This window comes from Oncorhynchus masou, chromosome 30 (genome assembly GCF_036934945.1).
Source record: "Oncorhynchus masou masou isolate Uvic2021 chromosome 30, UVic_Omas_1.1, whole genome shotgun sequence".
NCBI lineage: Eukaryota > Metazoa > Chordata > Actinopteri > Salmoniformes > Salmonidae > Oncorhynchus > Oncorhynchus masou.
In genome coordinates, this window is record NC_088241.1 from 19,597,416 (window position 1) to 19,611,052 (window position 13,637).

General features: G+C 42.2%; 1 protein-coding gene across 3 annotated transcripts; it reads right to left on the reverse strand.

Moving 5' to 3' along the window:
* Window positions 1–55: 55 nt before the first annotated feature.
* LOC135522275 (uncharacterized) lies at window positions 56–7,533 on the reverse strand. 3 transcript variants are annotated; one of them, XM_064948376.1, is made up of 11 exons: window positions 7,209–7,533; window positions 6,693–7,110; window positions 6,519–6,613; window positions 6,122–6,199; window positions 5,449–5,523; window positions 4,733–5,020; window positions 4,427–4,523; window positions 2,518–3,436; window positions 2,305–2,374; window positions 1,876–2,050; window positions 56–999 (listed from the first exon to the last, which is right to left on the reverse strand). In XM_064948376.1, exons 3-11 carry the CDS (start codon window positions 6,565–6,567, stop codon window positions 846–848), a joined length of 1,905 nt encoding a protein of 634 aa, XP_064804448.1. In that variant the 5' UTR covers window positions 6,568–6,613; window positions 6,693–7,110; window positions 7,209–7,533; the 3' UTR covers window positions 56–845. The 3 variants fall into 3 exon arrangements, with proteins under 3 accessions (XP_064804448.1, XP_064804449.1, XP_064804447.1); XM_064948377.1 differs by lacking the exon at window positions 5,449–5,523 and having other exon boundaries at window positions 7,209–7,532; XM_064948375.1 differs by lacking the exons at window positions 6,519–6,613; window positions 6,693–7,110; window positions 7,209–7,533 and having other exon boundaries at window positions 5,449–6,177.
* Between the last annotated feature and the right edge of the window lie 6,104 nt (window positions 7,534–13,637).

Consider the following 13,637-nt stretch of genomic DNA (forward strand, 5'->3'; position numbering starts at 1 on the left):
CAGCTTAGGCCCCCATGCAGTCTTTGTAATTCTATTTTTAAATCACCACCATATGTATAACAAATCACTGTGTTTATTTAATGAAAATAACTTCCAACATATTCAACGTATGTTTAATAACCATTTATTTCCCTGAGCCTCCTTCGGCCCTTAAAATGCTCAGTTTGATCATGTGGGCGTTAGGAAACACATTTGAATATACATTATTTACATACACAGATCTGATTGGCTGACAGAATGGTCTAGAGCCAACCCCCTTACCCATATGAACAATCATTGGTCTATTATAATCAGATCACATTGCGACATAATGAAGTGGGCCAAAATTCCATCCCAACTGAACAGGCTGAAATTGCAACCAATTTTCAAACAGCTCTTACACAACTAAGGGCATAATTTTCACAATTTCTCAGTTTTATTACAACCTCATCATGTGGAAATATATATTTTTTTTAAAGCAGAAAAATCAAGTTCATCTGCACTGCCCCTTTCACACTGTAGTGAAATGGGAACTTGTTTCGAACAAAATAGAATTTATCACACTGATTTTGTTTACAATAAGTCTACAAAACATCTTAAATCTGTCAACAACAAAAAACACTTCCGGTAATCATTTAGAACATCATTATAACAAAAGTTATACAATCACGTTTCCCCATCACAGACAGGGCCAGCCGACAGAAACATAGGACAAATATTCCAAGATGCATTTCATGATAGATCTCAAATGCAATCTGTAGTGGTGATTGATTGACACTAAACAAGAGCAACATTACAACATTTGAAGCTATGTATCATGTATGTGCGTCCTTGTTTGTGTGTTTGAATCTCCTATTAAACTGTTTCTACCATTCAAATTCAGTCAGGTCTTTGAGGAATGTGGCAACTGCATCGGTCTTCCTTTGCACAACTCTTCCAGTCCTGCGGCTCACCCCGGCTTCTGAATCAAGGTATGAAGAGCATTTGGTTCCTTCATTTGGGTTGATCCCTACTAGAAACCTAAACAGTCAACATGGAAGAGTTAGTGAATCCAGGCATTGCTTTCACAATTCTTTCAATTTGGGTTGCAAAGCTACCGGTAATTTACTAATCTACCAGAATCTTCAGTAGTTTTGGTAATTAAGAGAAAATGTATGGCAATCTATTGCAACTTTGGTCATTTATACTTGAATAACTTAAACAATATGTATTCATATATAGTATTATTTTATTTATTTTTTACATCTGTGTCTATATTGTCCATGAGTTTCTAGTAGATAGACTATAAGATTCAAGAGAAAATAGCCTAATTAATGAAAAAAAATCTAATTAACGTTGGCATTATTTTCAATTAACTCTGCAACTCTTCCAACTATTTACTTTCTTTTTTTTTTTTTTTTTTTTTTACAACTGCCAGCAGTTTCACACCAAAACATGGACAACAAATGCATACCGACATAGTAAAATAAATAAGTGAAAAAGATAAAGGATACTTCATGCTGAAACAAATAAAAAAATGGTATTCACTAAATTGATGGATTATATTTAGGATGCTTTACAACTGTGTTTTCTATTTTAAAATCATCTTCTTTAATTATTTAATATATGTACATGTGATAAATCCACACAGAGGGCCAGAGATAATTACAGACACCTGTGATAATCTGAGGTACCCAAAAGGGCCACTGTATGTATTGTAATATATTATATAAAATCCTTGAAAGAAACAAAATATCTGGTAGTTTACTGGTAAACTAAAGTTTCCAGTAATATACCCTTCCTTTGCAACACTAGGTAAGTCTCTCAAAAGTGAGATAAGCAAAAACTAAATGAAATTTAACTGCAAGGCATGCAAGACAAATGTAAGTGCTGGATTAATAAATGCTCAATACTTGCCTCTGAATAAGCTCCAGTGTTGCTGAGGCTGCCTCCTGGTACTCTGTATTGAACACGTAGAAACAGCCGAAGAGCACAGAGAGGGCAGCAGCAAAGTCGGACTGATTTTCCAAAACACAGACCACTCTCCCCTCGAGCGACACCATCCATTTAGATGAAGCCAGCAGGGAACTCCCTGAAGTATACAGCAATAATGATTGTGTTACACAATATATTTCCTAACATAGGCCCACACAATATATTACTGTTCCACCACAATTAAATATTACAGTATTTAGGCTAGAATTAATCGTATTGTTCTATTCAGCATTAACATTATGTAGTTAAGTACCAGTATGTATTTCTGGTGGTTTATCTAGCCTCACCATGGACATAATCTGAGTTATGAATATGATCATCTCCAGTCCATACACAAAATGTTGTCATTACCAAGCATGATAAGTCTTGGAGTGGCCGGCAAATGCAACTGAGCCTCTACATCCATCTGGGTGTCATTCACCTACATTAAACACAAAAAGGTTGTTGAATCCTGATATGATCAATCACGTGTGTAAAAGCACAGTATAATGTATATAGTCCCAGTATGAAACAATCAGAATACAATATATATTTTTTTTTATAAAATCACACACAATAACTTACATCAGCCAAGAGGAAGAGAGAGTCCTCTTTCTCTCTGAAGTGGGACAGCACCAGAAGAATGGCAGCACAGGCTGTGAGGTCCTTGTTGTTTCCACTGAGGTCATCTTCAATGTTATTGAGGAGACTTTGGATGCCTCTCCTCCAGTTGGGTTTCTGACTTCGGAAGAAATTGACAATGGTCTTTCCCTTGCTCAGCAGAGCGCCACTGAGGCAGCTGTCGATCTCAACTCCAGTGAGCATGTGGAAGTGGGCACAGAGCCATCTCTTGGTAAAAAGAAAAGGCCATTGTTCCTTGACGTCACCGATGCTTGGGGCTGGCCATGCATTTATCATGTGGCGTTGGTTAATGTACGTAAGCCTCATGAATTCATCCACGTCTCCCCTGTCCACACCTCTGGGGCCTGCACTGTTGAAAATGGTGGCCATAATCTGTCTCTTGTTTTCCAGGGACTCAGGAGTCTCTCCTTCCGGAAGGTCCTGTGGGTGCCAGTTGATGCACCCATAACTGTCCACTTTTGTTCTTGCTGTTTTGGCTTGTCTGTTGCTGTGTTCCCCTTTTTTGCTCGTCTTGGGTCTGCGTATTCTATTTTCAGTGTTCCGGTTCACATGCTCCACTCTTGTCTTTATTTGGGTGAGCAAGGAGGAGTACCTTCTGCTAAGCAGTTCCCCTTCTTTTGACAGGTCTGCAAAGCTCTCTGGATATTCTGCAACTATGGCTTTGGCTATTTCTGCACATACTTTCTTGTTGGGGTTGAGGCAGTGTACACGCATTGCATCAACGGTGATCCTCACCATCAGTCGCCTATCTGCCGCCTCGACTCTTCGTCCCTCTGCAATGGCTCGCCTGAGGCTTTCAGGCGTCTGCTGCCAAGGGACATGAAAGTTGCTGATCCAATCCTCATCATCATCCTCCTCCTCCCTAAAAAGCAATACCAATTGCATGGGATAAATTGATGGTTGCTTGTGTGGCAAGTGTTCACAGTGCTATACAAAGCCAATATGTTATTATATGTTTATTTTTTTGTCTGGGCCAAGATGATTTGGTACCTCCAATGCATCCTGGTAGAGAATTATTGACAATGATGATGGGAGGCTCTTGTAACAGTCCATTGTCTTTCAAATTTGACCATTTGTCATGTCCTCATTAGCAACAAGGTGGATCATTTTGTACTGGTCTTTCACTGTTGACAGTCCAAGAATAGGTGTCAGAATCTCTTTGATAGGGATCTACTGACAGAAGCGTATCCTGCCTGTAGCATCGGAACCAAGACATCTGAGCTGAATTGGCTCAACATAGTGTCCGGTTAGACCATAAACCTTTTCCATTTATACTTTACACAGACCTTTCGTGATAATCAATTATATTTTTAAATCTCCTGACAGTGAAGCACTGTTGATTTTAACACAATTGTTGTCATTTAGCAGACGCTCATATCCAGAGCGACTTAAAGGATCAATTAGGGTTACGTCCCTTGCGCAAGGGTACATCGACAGATTTTTCACCTAGTCAGCTCGGGGATTTGAACCAGCGACCTTTCGGTTAGTGGCCCAACGCTCTTAACTGTAAATATGTCTTTATGTGAAGTACAGTAATATAACAGGAAGCTTTATATTACGGAAGATTACTGTACTGTTTTCCCACCTTGAAAAAAATGTCCAAAATTGTAATGTAATCCGTGTTACACTGCAAAACACATTGAGAGTATTTTACTGTGGATTTGTCTTTCACAGCACAGATAAATTTAAAAAATAACCGACAACCCAAAATCCAGACCAGCCAAAGCACTAAAATATGCTAAACATGTCAGACATATTGCATGCTCCATGTTTTGCAAGACAACTTAACTGAATTGAATTGCCATTTAAGTGAAATTGTGGACACCCAGACTGTGTGGATGAAAGGTCATACCGGCATTTTGCCCTCTCCTTGTAGGCCAGCAACTTCTCAGGGTCAGCACGGATTCTCTCTCTGTATTGCCGCTGTGTCTCTGCGCTTGACAGCCTCCCTGATGTCAAGAGACAATAGAACCGTATTGTTATTGGCATGATCCTCTTAAACCTGAATTTAACTTGGATTTTACCATGAACTGCATAGCAGACAGTTGTTTTTAAACCCATAAGACCCCTTACAACTTTACAATCCCCTCACCACTCCACTATAAAAAACACAACATCAGCAAACAGAAAAGGACAGAGACAAGACACACAAGCATACTTTTCACATGCTCTGTCGATGTCTCTTCAGATTGTTCTGAACGTCTATCGCCTGGACTCTGGCTACCAGCAACAGAAGACGTTCCATCAGACTCTTTCCCCAAGACGTGCATCGGGCCTAAGCCCTCCTGTTGTTCTGCAATACTCTCCTCACTCATCTCCCATTTGATGTAGAAGGACCCAGTGTCAGCAGGCTCCTCTTTTATCACTGGGCTGGTGACTGGAACGGCTGATGGGGATTGGCCTCTGGCTCGCTCTGCTAAAAGCCCAGGAGTCCCTGCATTGAGACCTGGGATTGAAACAAATACATGATATCTAAAGCACAAACTGGTCACAAACTAGCCAGGTTTGAGCATAGACATGTTGCCTTTACCAGCAGGGCGGTTAAAATGAACAAGATTACAAAAATATTTCTCATCATAGGCGTTGCAATGTTAAATGGGGCAGTACCCAGTACACAATGATAATCTGCAGAGCATATACTGAGGCAAATTGGATAGTTAGCTACATGACCTCATGTACCAGATTTGTCTCAGTACTGGTACTGGCAACAGCATTACTTTAGCATATGGGGAATATCAACTACGAATACACTCATCCTCATAACATAGTGTCTATAATGATGTACACACTGCCATTTATGCACCGGTGACTTGAGTGGGAATGTACAGTATTATGAACTACTGATAACCAAGCAATCGGGAGAGAGCTACTTACTGGGGAAATCCATTCTCCAATCAGTTTCGCTTGCCACCTCGTTCTCATTGCACATGGGTTTCCCAAAATCTCTTTCTGGTGAAAGTGCAGACAATTCAAAGGATAGGCCTACTCGAAATGTTGTTAATTCGTCTTCAGCTTTTTTAAGCTTATATTTAAGAGTTTCATTTTCTTTGTCCCTCTCTGCCACCTTCCTTTCATATTCCAGTATTTTGGTACTGTTCATATTGTAAATAACATCCATGACAGTATTTACCGCTGTTCTGATAGCATTTTCCACTGCACGAGCGTTTTCTTCGTTATGTAAACAGAAATTCATTGCTCTACTTGGGAGATTATTATTTTTTATTTTTAACTCACCCGCACAACCTAACGTTGTCAAGTTTGTTAAATTGGCCAAGTCACAGAGTAAAGCAGCTGATAACTAGCTAACCCTTTTGTCTGTGGCACTGTAACGTAACATTACTAGCTAGCTCAGCTGGCTAAACAGTCAGCAGCCAACAACTTTACCGATGCGTGCGTCAGTTTGTAACACTTCAGTGACAATATTATCAAAAAGAGAAAGCGAACAAAAACGTGGTATTTCAAAGGCACTCACACTTGTATAAAATATTCAGAAGAAAATTAATTTGACATGTTTTAGAGAGCAACTGTATTACATCTCAACGTTTACCTCGCAGTTCACTTCCGCCGCGCCAATCGCGCGCGTCACGTGTCAAATGTATTTGGGGTGGCTCAATCACAGCACCGTCTAGTGGTAAATCAGTGAACAAAAGCAAATGGTGTACAATGTGAATTAATTTACCGACATTTCCAAATAAAAAAAACATAGCACATTAACAGCCCGAACCAATTCATTGAATAACTGGATCATTACAATATGATACAGAAATCATCCTCTCAAACACCAAAGGAAATATCAACAAATATGATCCCAAATCCCAATCTTTGTTCGGCAGCCTAAACTCTGCAGATTAATTTAATTCAAGTTAACGTCAATATTCTCATCAATACTATATAGAAGGTGAACACCCAGACTGTGGTAGTGAAAGGTACAGTAACCTATTTACCTGCGTCATTCCTTCTCCTTGTAGGCCCGGAACTTCTCAGGGTCAGCATGGACTCTCTCTGAACCTCATCTGTGTCTCTGCGCTTGACAGCCTCCCTGAGACAATAGAACCATATTGTCATTGGCATGATCCTCTTAAACTTGAATTATTTTAATCATCATTTCACATGCATACTTTTCAGATGCCTGGTCCGTCTCTCCCCATACTCATGTCCACTCTGGCTACTAGCAACAGGGTGAGTTCCATCTCTTTGCCTGGTTGGAGTTCCATCCGTCTGCTGGGCTTCGTACTCTTTTCCCAGGATGTGTATCAGGCCTAGGCCCTCCCGTTCCTCCCCAATACCTTCCTCACTCATCTCCCATTTAATGTAGAATGTCTCAATGTCAGAGGGATCATCTTTTATCACTGGTCTGATGACTGGACTGGGTGATGGGGACTGGCCTCTGGTTAGCTCTGCTAAAAACCGCAACTCTTCTGCAGAATGGGAAATAGGGTTCTGGTGATGGGACATATAAATAGTTGATGCCCCAGTGGGAAGAGATGTGTCTTTGCACTGGGAAAAAAACCTGTGGAGGAGTCCTTCCACCGAGACCTGTGATCAAAACAAAGATATTTGGACAAAAGTAGGGATTGGTAAGTGCATGTCAAAGAGCTAAACATTGGAATAAAAACAATCAGGACAATACTCACAGGGGAAATCTATTCTCCACTCAGCTTTGCTTGACACCTCGTTTTCATTGCAAATTGGTTTCCCTCTTTGCTTTACTGGTGAAAGTGCATAAGTGCTTGACCTGACTTGATGACATTCATTTCCAGAAAATTCAAAGGAGCTTCGCAATGCTGTGACCTCACGTTCTGCGGTTGTAACTTCTCGTTTCAGCGTTTCGTTTTTTGTCCTTCTTAGCCAACTTATTTTGATATTCCTGTATTTTGGCACTATTGATACTAGAAATAACACTCACAATAGTATGTATCTGTGTTCTAACTGCATGTTCGACTGCTCGAGCGTCGTCTTCATTTTGTAAAACAGAGAACATTGCTATACTATGGAAATATTTTTTTTATATAAAACATGAAAGCCGGGCACTAAAGACTGCATGTGCACCAAGCAGTGCTAGCCGACAGCTTCTAACACAGGTGATGAGATAACAACAAATTGGTAAGAGAACGAACCAGCGGTATTTCAAAGGAACACGTTAATACCAGAGAAAATAATACATTTAAGAGAACAGACACAGTTCATGTTAATGATCTCCAAACACCATTCACTTCCGCATGTATTAGGTCTGTTAAAGGTGATAGCGAAGTCACAGCGTCGGCTAGTGGTAGCTAACTCAATTAAGAATGATTTTGTTTCAAGTTTTAATGTCACATGCACAAGTACAGTGAAATGCCTTTCTTGCCAACTCAAACCCCAACAATGCAATAATCAATAACAATGTATCACTAGAAAGGAACACACGATAAATAATAATAAGAAATATGAAATACACAATAAAGTAAGTAAGTAGGCATACTATATACAGGAAATATTTTAAAAGTCAGTCCCAATACCATGCATGTGCAGGGATACTGGAGTGATGGAGGTGGATATGTAAAGGGGGGCTAGGCAATGGGATATAAGATAGACAGAGTAGCAGCAGCTTGCATGTGAGTTGGTGTGCGGGTTGTGTAGCGTCAGTATAAATGTATGTGCATATTGTGTGTGAGTTTGTTGGGCTCTGTGAGTGTGCATAAAGACAATGCAAATGTTGAAATAAAAGGGCCAACTTGCAGTAGCAGCTTTGCTCCACATGATGGTAGTATACAGCAAATAATATGGACATAAGGGAAGAAAGTTGCCCATTGCTCCAATGCTGTAGGTACCGGCCTTTGAGGGATGGTCACAATCCATCATATAATGCACCTGCGCATATATCTTCAAAATAAAGCCAGAAAGTTTTATGGGAACATCTTTACAAATTGATGTTGATATATCCATATAATGTGGTTTGCTGGCTCATAACATTTCAGGTTGTGGAGATGCATGGAAATCTAAATCAATTGTTGTGAGCAGAAAGTATGGGAAAGATTGGGGTTGTCTAAAAATAGACAAATAGACAACCAAAAATATAACATTAAAAACTATAGCTTTGGACATCTCTTCATCATTAGAAGGATGGTCCAATATGAGGTAAAGTCAGGTATGCTGTATACATATCCTGCTTAGTTCTTACTGTCTGGCTGAAATAGAAAAAAACATGGATTCACCACAAGTGCAAACACAGTCACAGCATGTTATTTTTTAGCCTTTTTGTGACTTTGGTGTTAGGGGAAGCGTTCTTTTCATTAGAAGTGGCTGAAATGTCTCTCCCAGGTCTAGGGGTTTTAACGCTCTTGAGGCTGCTTCACCAAGTTGTTCTGTGACCCGGATACTAAAGCAAAGTGGTGGTGTCTTATCATGGGGGGTGGAGGGATTATATGTTGAGAGTAGGTGGTGGTGAAGTGGAGGTAGTAGGGGGGGAGATATGCAGTCTTGCAGCTGTGCGTGTGCATGTGTGTCTGTGTGTTTGAATAAGGGGGGCAAAAAAGGTTCAGAAGTGCTGGAGCAGAAAATCTCTCTCTCCCTCCTCTTTTCTCTCACTCCCTTTCTCTTTCTCTCCCTCTGTCGCTGGGCCAGACGTAAAGCAACAGCAATTTGTGCGATTTCACAGTTCACTGGGTCCCTAAAACTCTGACTGCCCTGCAATGACAGAGGGAGAGGAGGAGGGAGAGGAGGGAATGATGAAGAGGGCAGAGATAAAGGGATGGAGAGGCAGGGTGGTGGTGAGGATAAATAGAGGAGGAGGATTAAGAAAAGCACATGAAAAAGAACAGAGAACATTGTAGAGAGATGGAGGAAGATTGATAATAATATATACATATACATACATATTTGGCTGAATGTGAGGGCAGGTGGTCAAGATGTGTACTTTATTGTGATAAATACATGCATGTGTATAGTAGTACTGATCCAACACTGAAACTGTCAAACATTGATGAAGACATGGGGCTGTTATATTCCCATCTGTAAGAGACTCCATCGTACTTAAAACAGTGTAAACAGTATGGTATCTCAGGTCTATAAGGAAATACTTGGGCATTTCATGAAAATACTTTGGACCTTTCTCTGAATATGTTTAAGAAATAAGAGCCATTTTGAATGCTAATCCCAGCATCTGACCCGGACAGAGTCCTATTCCGTTCATCTCTCCATGCCCTCTTAGATATCAATAGCGTTCCCTTTGGGTGGTCATTACCCTGCCAAGTGTCTGTCCTTTGGAGCAGGGTCACCCTCGAGACCCCTCAAGGACCACCACCAACTTCTGAAGACCTGCACAGTACGAGGTTAGCGAGGTCACAGACAGATTCTTTAACAGAGCCACAGACCGTGGTATACATACAGACCAACTTTTCCTTTCTTCACTTAATTTCATCCAGATAGCGTAGTCTTTGTCAGTGGCTTTCAACCTTGGTTGGCTATTAAACACCTTGCAGCAGGCATGCAGCGGAGGATTGAGACCAAGAGACTAATTTCCATCCTTAAGTCATTCAGAACCCCAGACTGCGAGTCCAGTCGAGGGATAGCCGACACTACGAACACCCCCTCTCAAGACCAGAGGGCAGGGAAAGCCGTTAAGAGGCCGAGCAAGAGAGAGAGAAAAGAGCGAGCCCTTGAGATAAGAGGTGTCACCTGAGTGCTTTGTCTTGAAAGAGTTAAGAGCGGGTTCAGGGGGGGGGGGGTCCGGACATCTGGGCAGGGTTTGAAGGGTCAGCCAAGGGACAGGAAACCCTCCTAATCCCCCAGCTGGGCCTGGAGGAGAGGATTTGGCCCCCAGCCTCCGGCCCCAATCCCAACACCCACAACAGGAGCTAATTGAGCCCCACTCTGATCACAGCACTCCCATCTAAAGCCTGAATGCTTTCACTGGCTTTTGGAGCGCAGCCTGGAAATCTGTACTACTGTATCTGCTATGGTAGATAGAGGTTATCAATATGCACAGCATATAGGAAGCCTGCAAATTGAATTCGAAGCACTTCACACAGATGTACAGAATGATGCAAAGGCTTTGAATATGTTCTGCCTGCCTGTATGCATACAGTTAGACACTGTTGGCAGGCATGTAAAGAATATTGATAACAAGATAGGCGGATGGATGGACTTAGAGTTCAATGAAGGAATAGAAGGCAGTAGTTTGTATACAAAGATGTTTAAACATAGCTAAGGCGGGTTGGTACATAGTTAGAGGACACTGGCCTTGAGCTCATGTTGTGTGGCCTCTCTCCTCTCAAATAACTGCCCCTCCCACTTCATGGCATTACCATACACGCCGAAGGGTCAAGTGAAGGTGCTGTCCTCAACCAGCCAACTGAAAAACTATAGAGTTCAGAGGTCATGGATAAGCAGCCCAGTTGGCTGGTTGGTCAGACAAATCAAATTAACATCATATTGTGTTCCCCTCTTAAATCACGGCACATATGGAATAAGACCGCACATTTAATTTAGTTTATCCTGGTACTTGACCAAAATAGTTGTGGCAAGATGGCGCCGACAGAGGGTGGCCTCTCTTCTAGTCCTTAGGAAACTATGCAGTAATTTGTTTTTTTTTATGTATTATTTATTACATTGTTAGCCCAGAAAATCTTAAGTGTTTTTACATACAGCCGGAAAGAACTATTGGATATCAGAGCAACTTCAACTTACCAACATATTGACCAGGAATACAACTTTCCCGAAGCGGATCCTTTGTTCACACCACCACCCAGGGCATTTGATCTGATTCCAGAGGCTGACCCAAAACAACATCGCCGCAGAAGAGCGGAAGCGGCCTTCTGGTCAGACTTCAGAGGCATGCATACCGCCCACCGCTTCCAAGTATATTACTCGCAAAATTCCAGTCTCTAGATAACAAGGTAGACGAAATGAGGGCAAGGGTTGCTTTCCAGAGAGACATCAGGGATTTTAACATACTCTGTTTCACGGAAACATGGCTCTCTCGGGTTATGTTGTCGAAGTCGGTACAGCCGTTGGGATTCTTCATGTGTCATGCCGACAGAAATAAACATCTTTCTGGAAAGAAGAAGGGCGAGGGTGTATGCTTCATGATTAATGACTCATGGAGTAATCGTAACAACATTCATTCCGCCACAGTTAGAGGCCACATGCGATAGCATCAAATAGACCCTGTGATATGCAACTGTTCAGGGAAGTCAGGAACCAATACACACAGTTAGTTAGGAAAGCAAAGGCTAACTTTTTCAAAAAGAAATTTGTATCCTGTAGCTCAAACTCCAAAAAGTTTTGGGACACTGTAAAGTCCATGGAGAACAAGAGCACCTCCTCCCAGCTGCCCACTGCACTGAGGCTAGGCGATGCAGTCACTACTGATAAATCCATGATAATTGAACATTTCAATAAGCATTTCTCTACGGCTGGCCATGCTTTCCTCCTGGCTACCCCAACCCCAGCCAACAGCTCCGCACCCCTCGCAGCTACTTGCCCAAGCCTCCCCAGTTCTCCTTCATCCAAATCCAGATCGCAGATGTTCTGAAAGAGCTGCAAAAGCTGGACCCGTACAAATCAGCTGGGCTAGACAATCTGGACCCTCTCTTTCTAAAATTATCTGCTGCCATTGTTGCAACCCCTATTACCAGTCCATTCAACCTCTCTTTCGTTTAGTCTGAGATACCTAAAGATTGGAAAGCTGCCACGGTCATCCCCCTCTTCAAAGGGGGAGGTGAATCACTGACCATTTCGAATCCCACAGAACCTTCTCCTCTGTGCAATCCGGTTTCCGAGCTGGTCATGGGTGCACCTCAGCCACGCTCAAGGTACTAAACAATATCATAACCACCATCGATAAAATACAGTACTGTGCAGCCGTCTTCATCGACCTGGCCAAGGCTTTCGACTCTGTCAATCACCGTATTCTTATCGGCAGACTCAATAGCCTTTGTTTCTCAAATGACTGCCTCGCCTGGTTCACCAACTACTTCGTAGACAGAGTTCAGTGTGCCAAATTGGAGGGCCTGTTGTCTGGACCTCTAGCAGTCTCTATGGGGGTACCACAGGGTTAAATTCTTGGGCCGACTCTTTTCTCTGTATATATCAACGATGTCGCTCTTGCTGCGGGTGATTCCCTGATCCATCTCTATGCAGACGACACCATTCTGTATACATCTGGCCCTTCTTTGGGCACTGTGTTAACTAACCTGTGCTAACCAAATGCTAATACAGTGCATTCTGAAAATATTCAGACCCCTTAACTTTTTCCACATTTTGTTACTTTCTAAAATGGATGATATATTTTTTCCCCCACATCAATCTACACAATATCCCATAATGACAAAGCGAAAAGAGGTTTTTAGACATTTTTGAAAAATTATTCCATCTGTGGAGTCCAGCTCATTCTTAAATGGAAGAAGTTTGGAACCACCAATCAGGCCTGTATGGTAGAGTGGCCAGACAGAAGCCACTCTTTAGTAAAAGGCACATGACAGCTCGCTTAGAGTTGGCCAAAAGGCACCTAAAGGACTCTCAGACCATGATAAACAAGATTCTCTTGTCTGATGAAATCAAGATTGCACTATTTGGCCTGAATGCCAAGCATAACATTTGGAGGAAACCAGGCACCGCTCATCACCTGTCCAATACCATCCCTACGGTGAAGCATGGTGGTGGTGGCAGCAACATGCTGTGGGAATATTTTTCAGCGGCAGAGACTGGGAGACTAGTCAGGATCAAGACAAAGATGAACGGAGCAAAGTACAGAGAGATCCTTGATGAAAACCTGCTCCAGAGCGCCCAGGATCTCAGACTGGGGTGAAGGTTTACCTTCCAACAGGACAATGACCCTAAGCACACAGCCAAGACAACACAGGAGTGGCTTCGGGACAAGTCTCTGAATGTCCTTGAGTGGGCCAGCCAGAGCCCGGACTTGAACCCAATCGAACATCTCTGGAGAGACTTGCAGTGATGCTCCCCATCCAACCTGACAGAGCTTGAGAGGATCTGAAGAGAAGAATGGGAGAAACTCCCCAAGTACAGGTGTGCCAAGCTTGTAGCATCATACCCAAGCAGACTCAAGGCTGTAATCACTG

Coding starts and splice junctions, on each gene's coding strand:
- LOC135522275 (XM_064948375.1), bottom strand. CDS start 5,767: ATGAATTTCTGTTTACATAACGAAGAAAACGCTCGTGCAGTGGAAAAT. Junction 5,021..5,448: donor TTGGAGAATGGATTTCCCCA/GTAAGTAGCTCT, acceptor TTTCAATCCCAG/GTCTCAATGCAGGGACTCCT. Junction 3,437..4,426: donor AAGGAGAGGGCAAAATGCCG/GTATGACCTTTC, acceptor ATTGCTTTTTAG/GGAGGAGGAGGATGATGATG.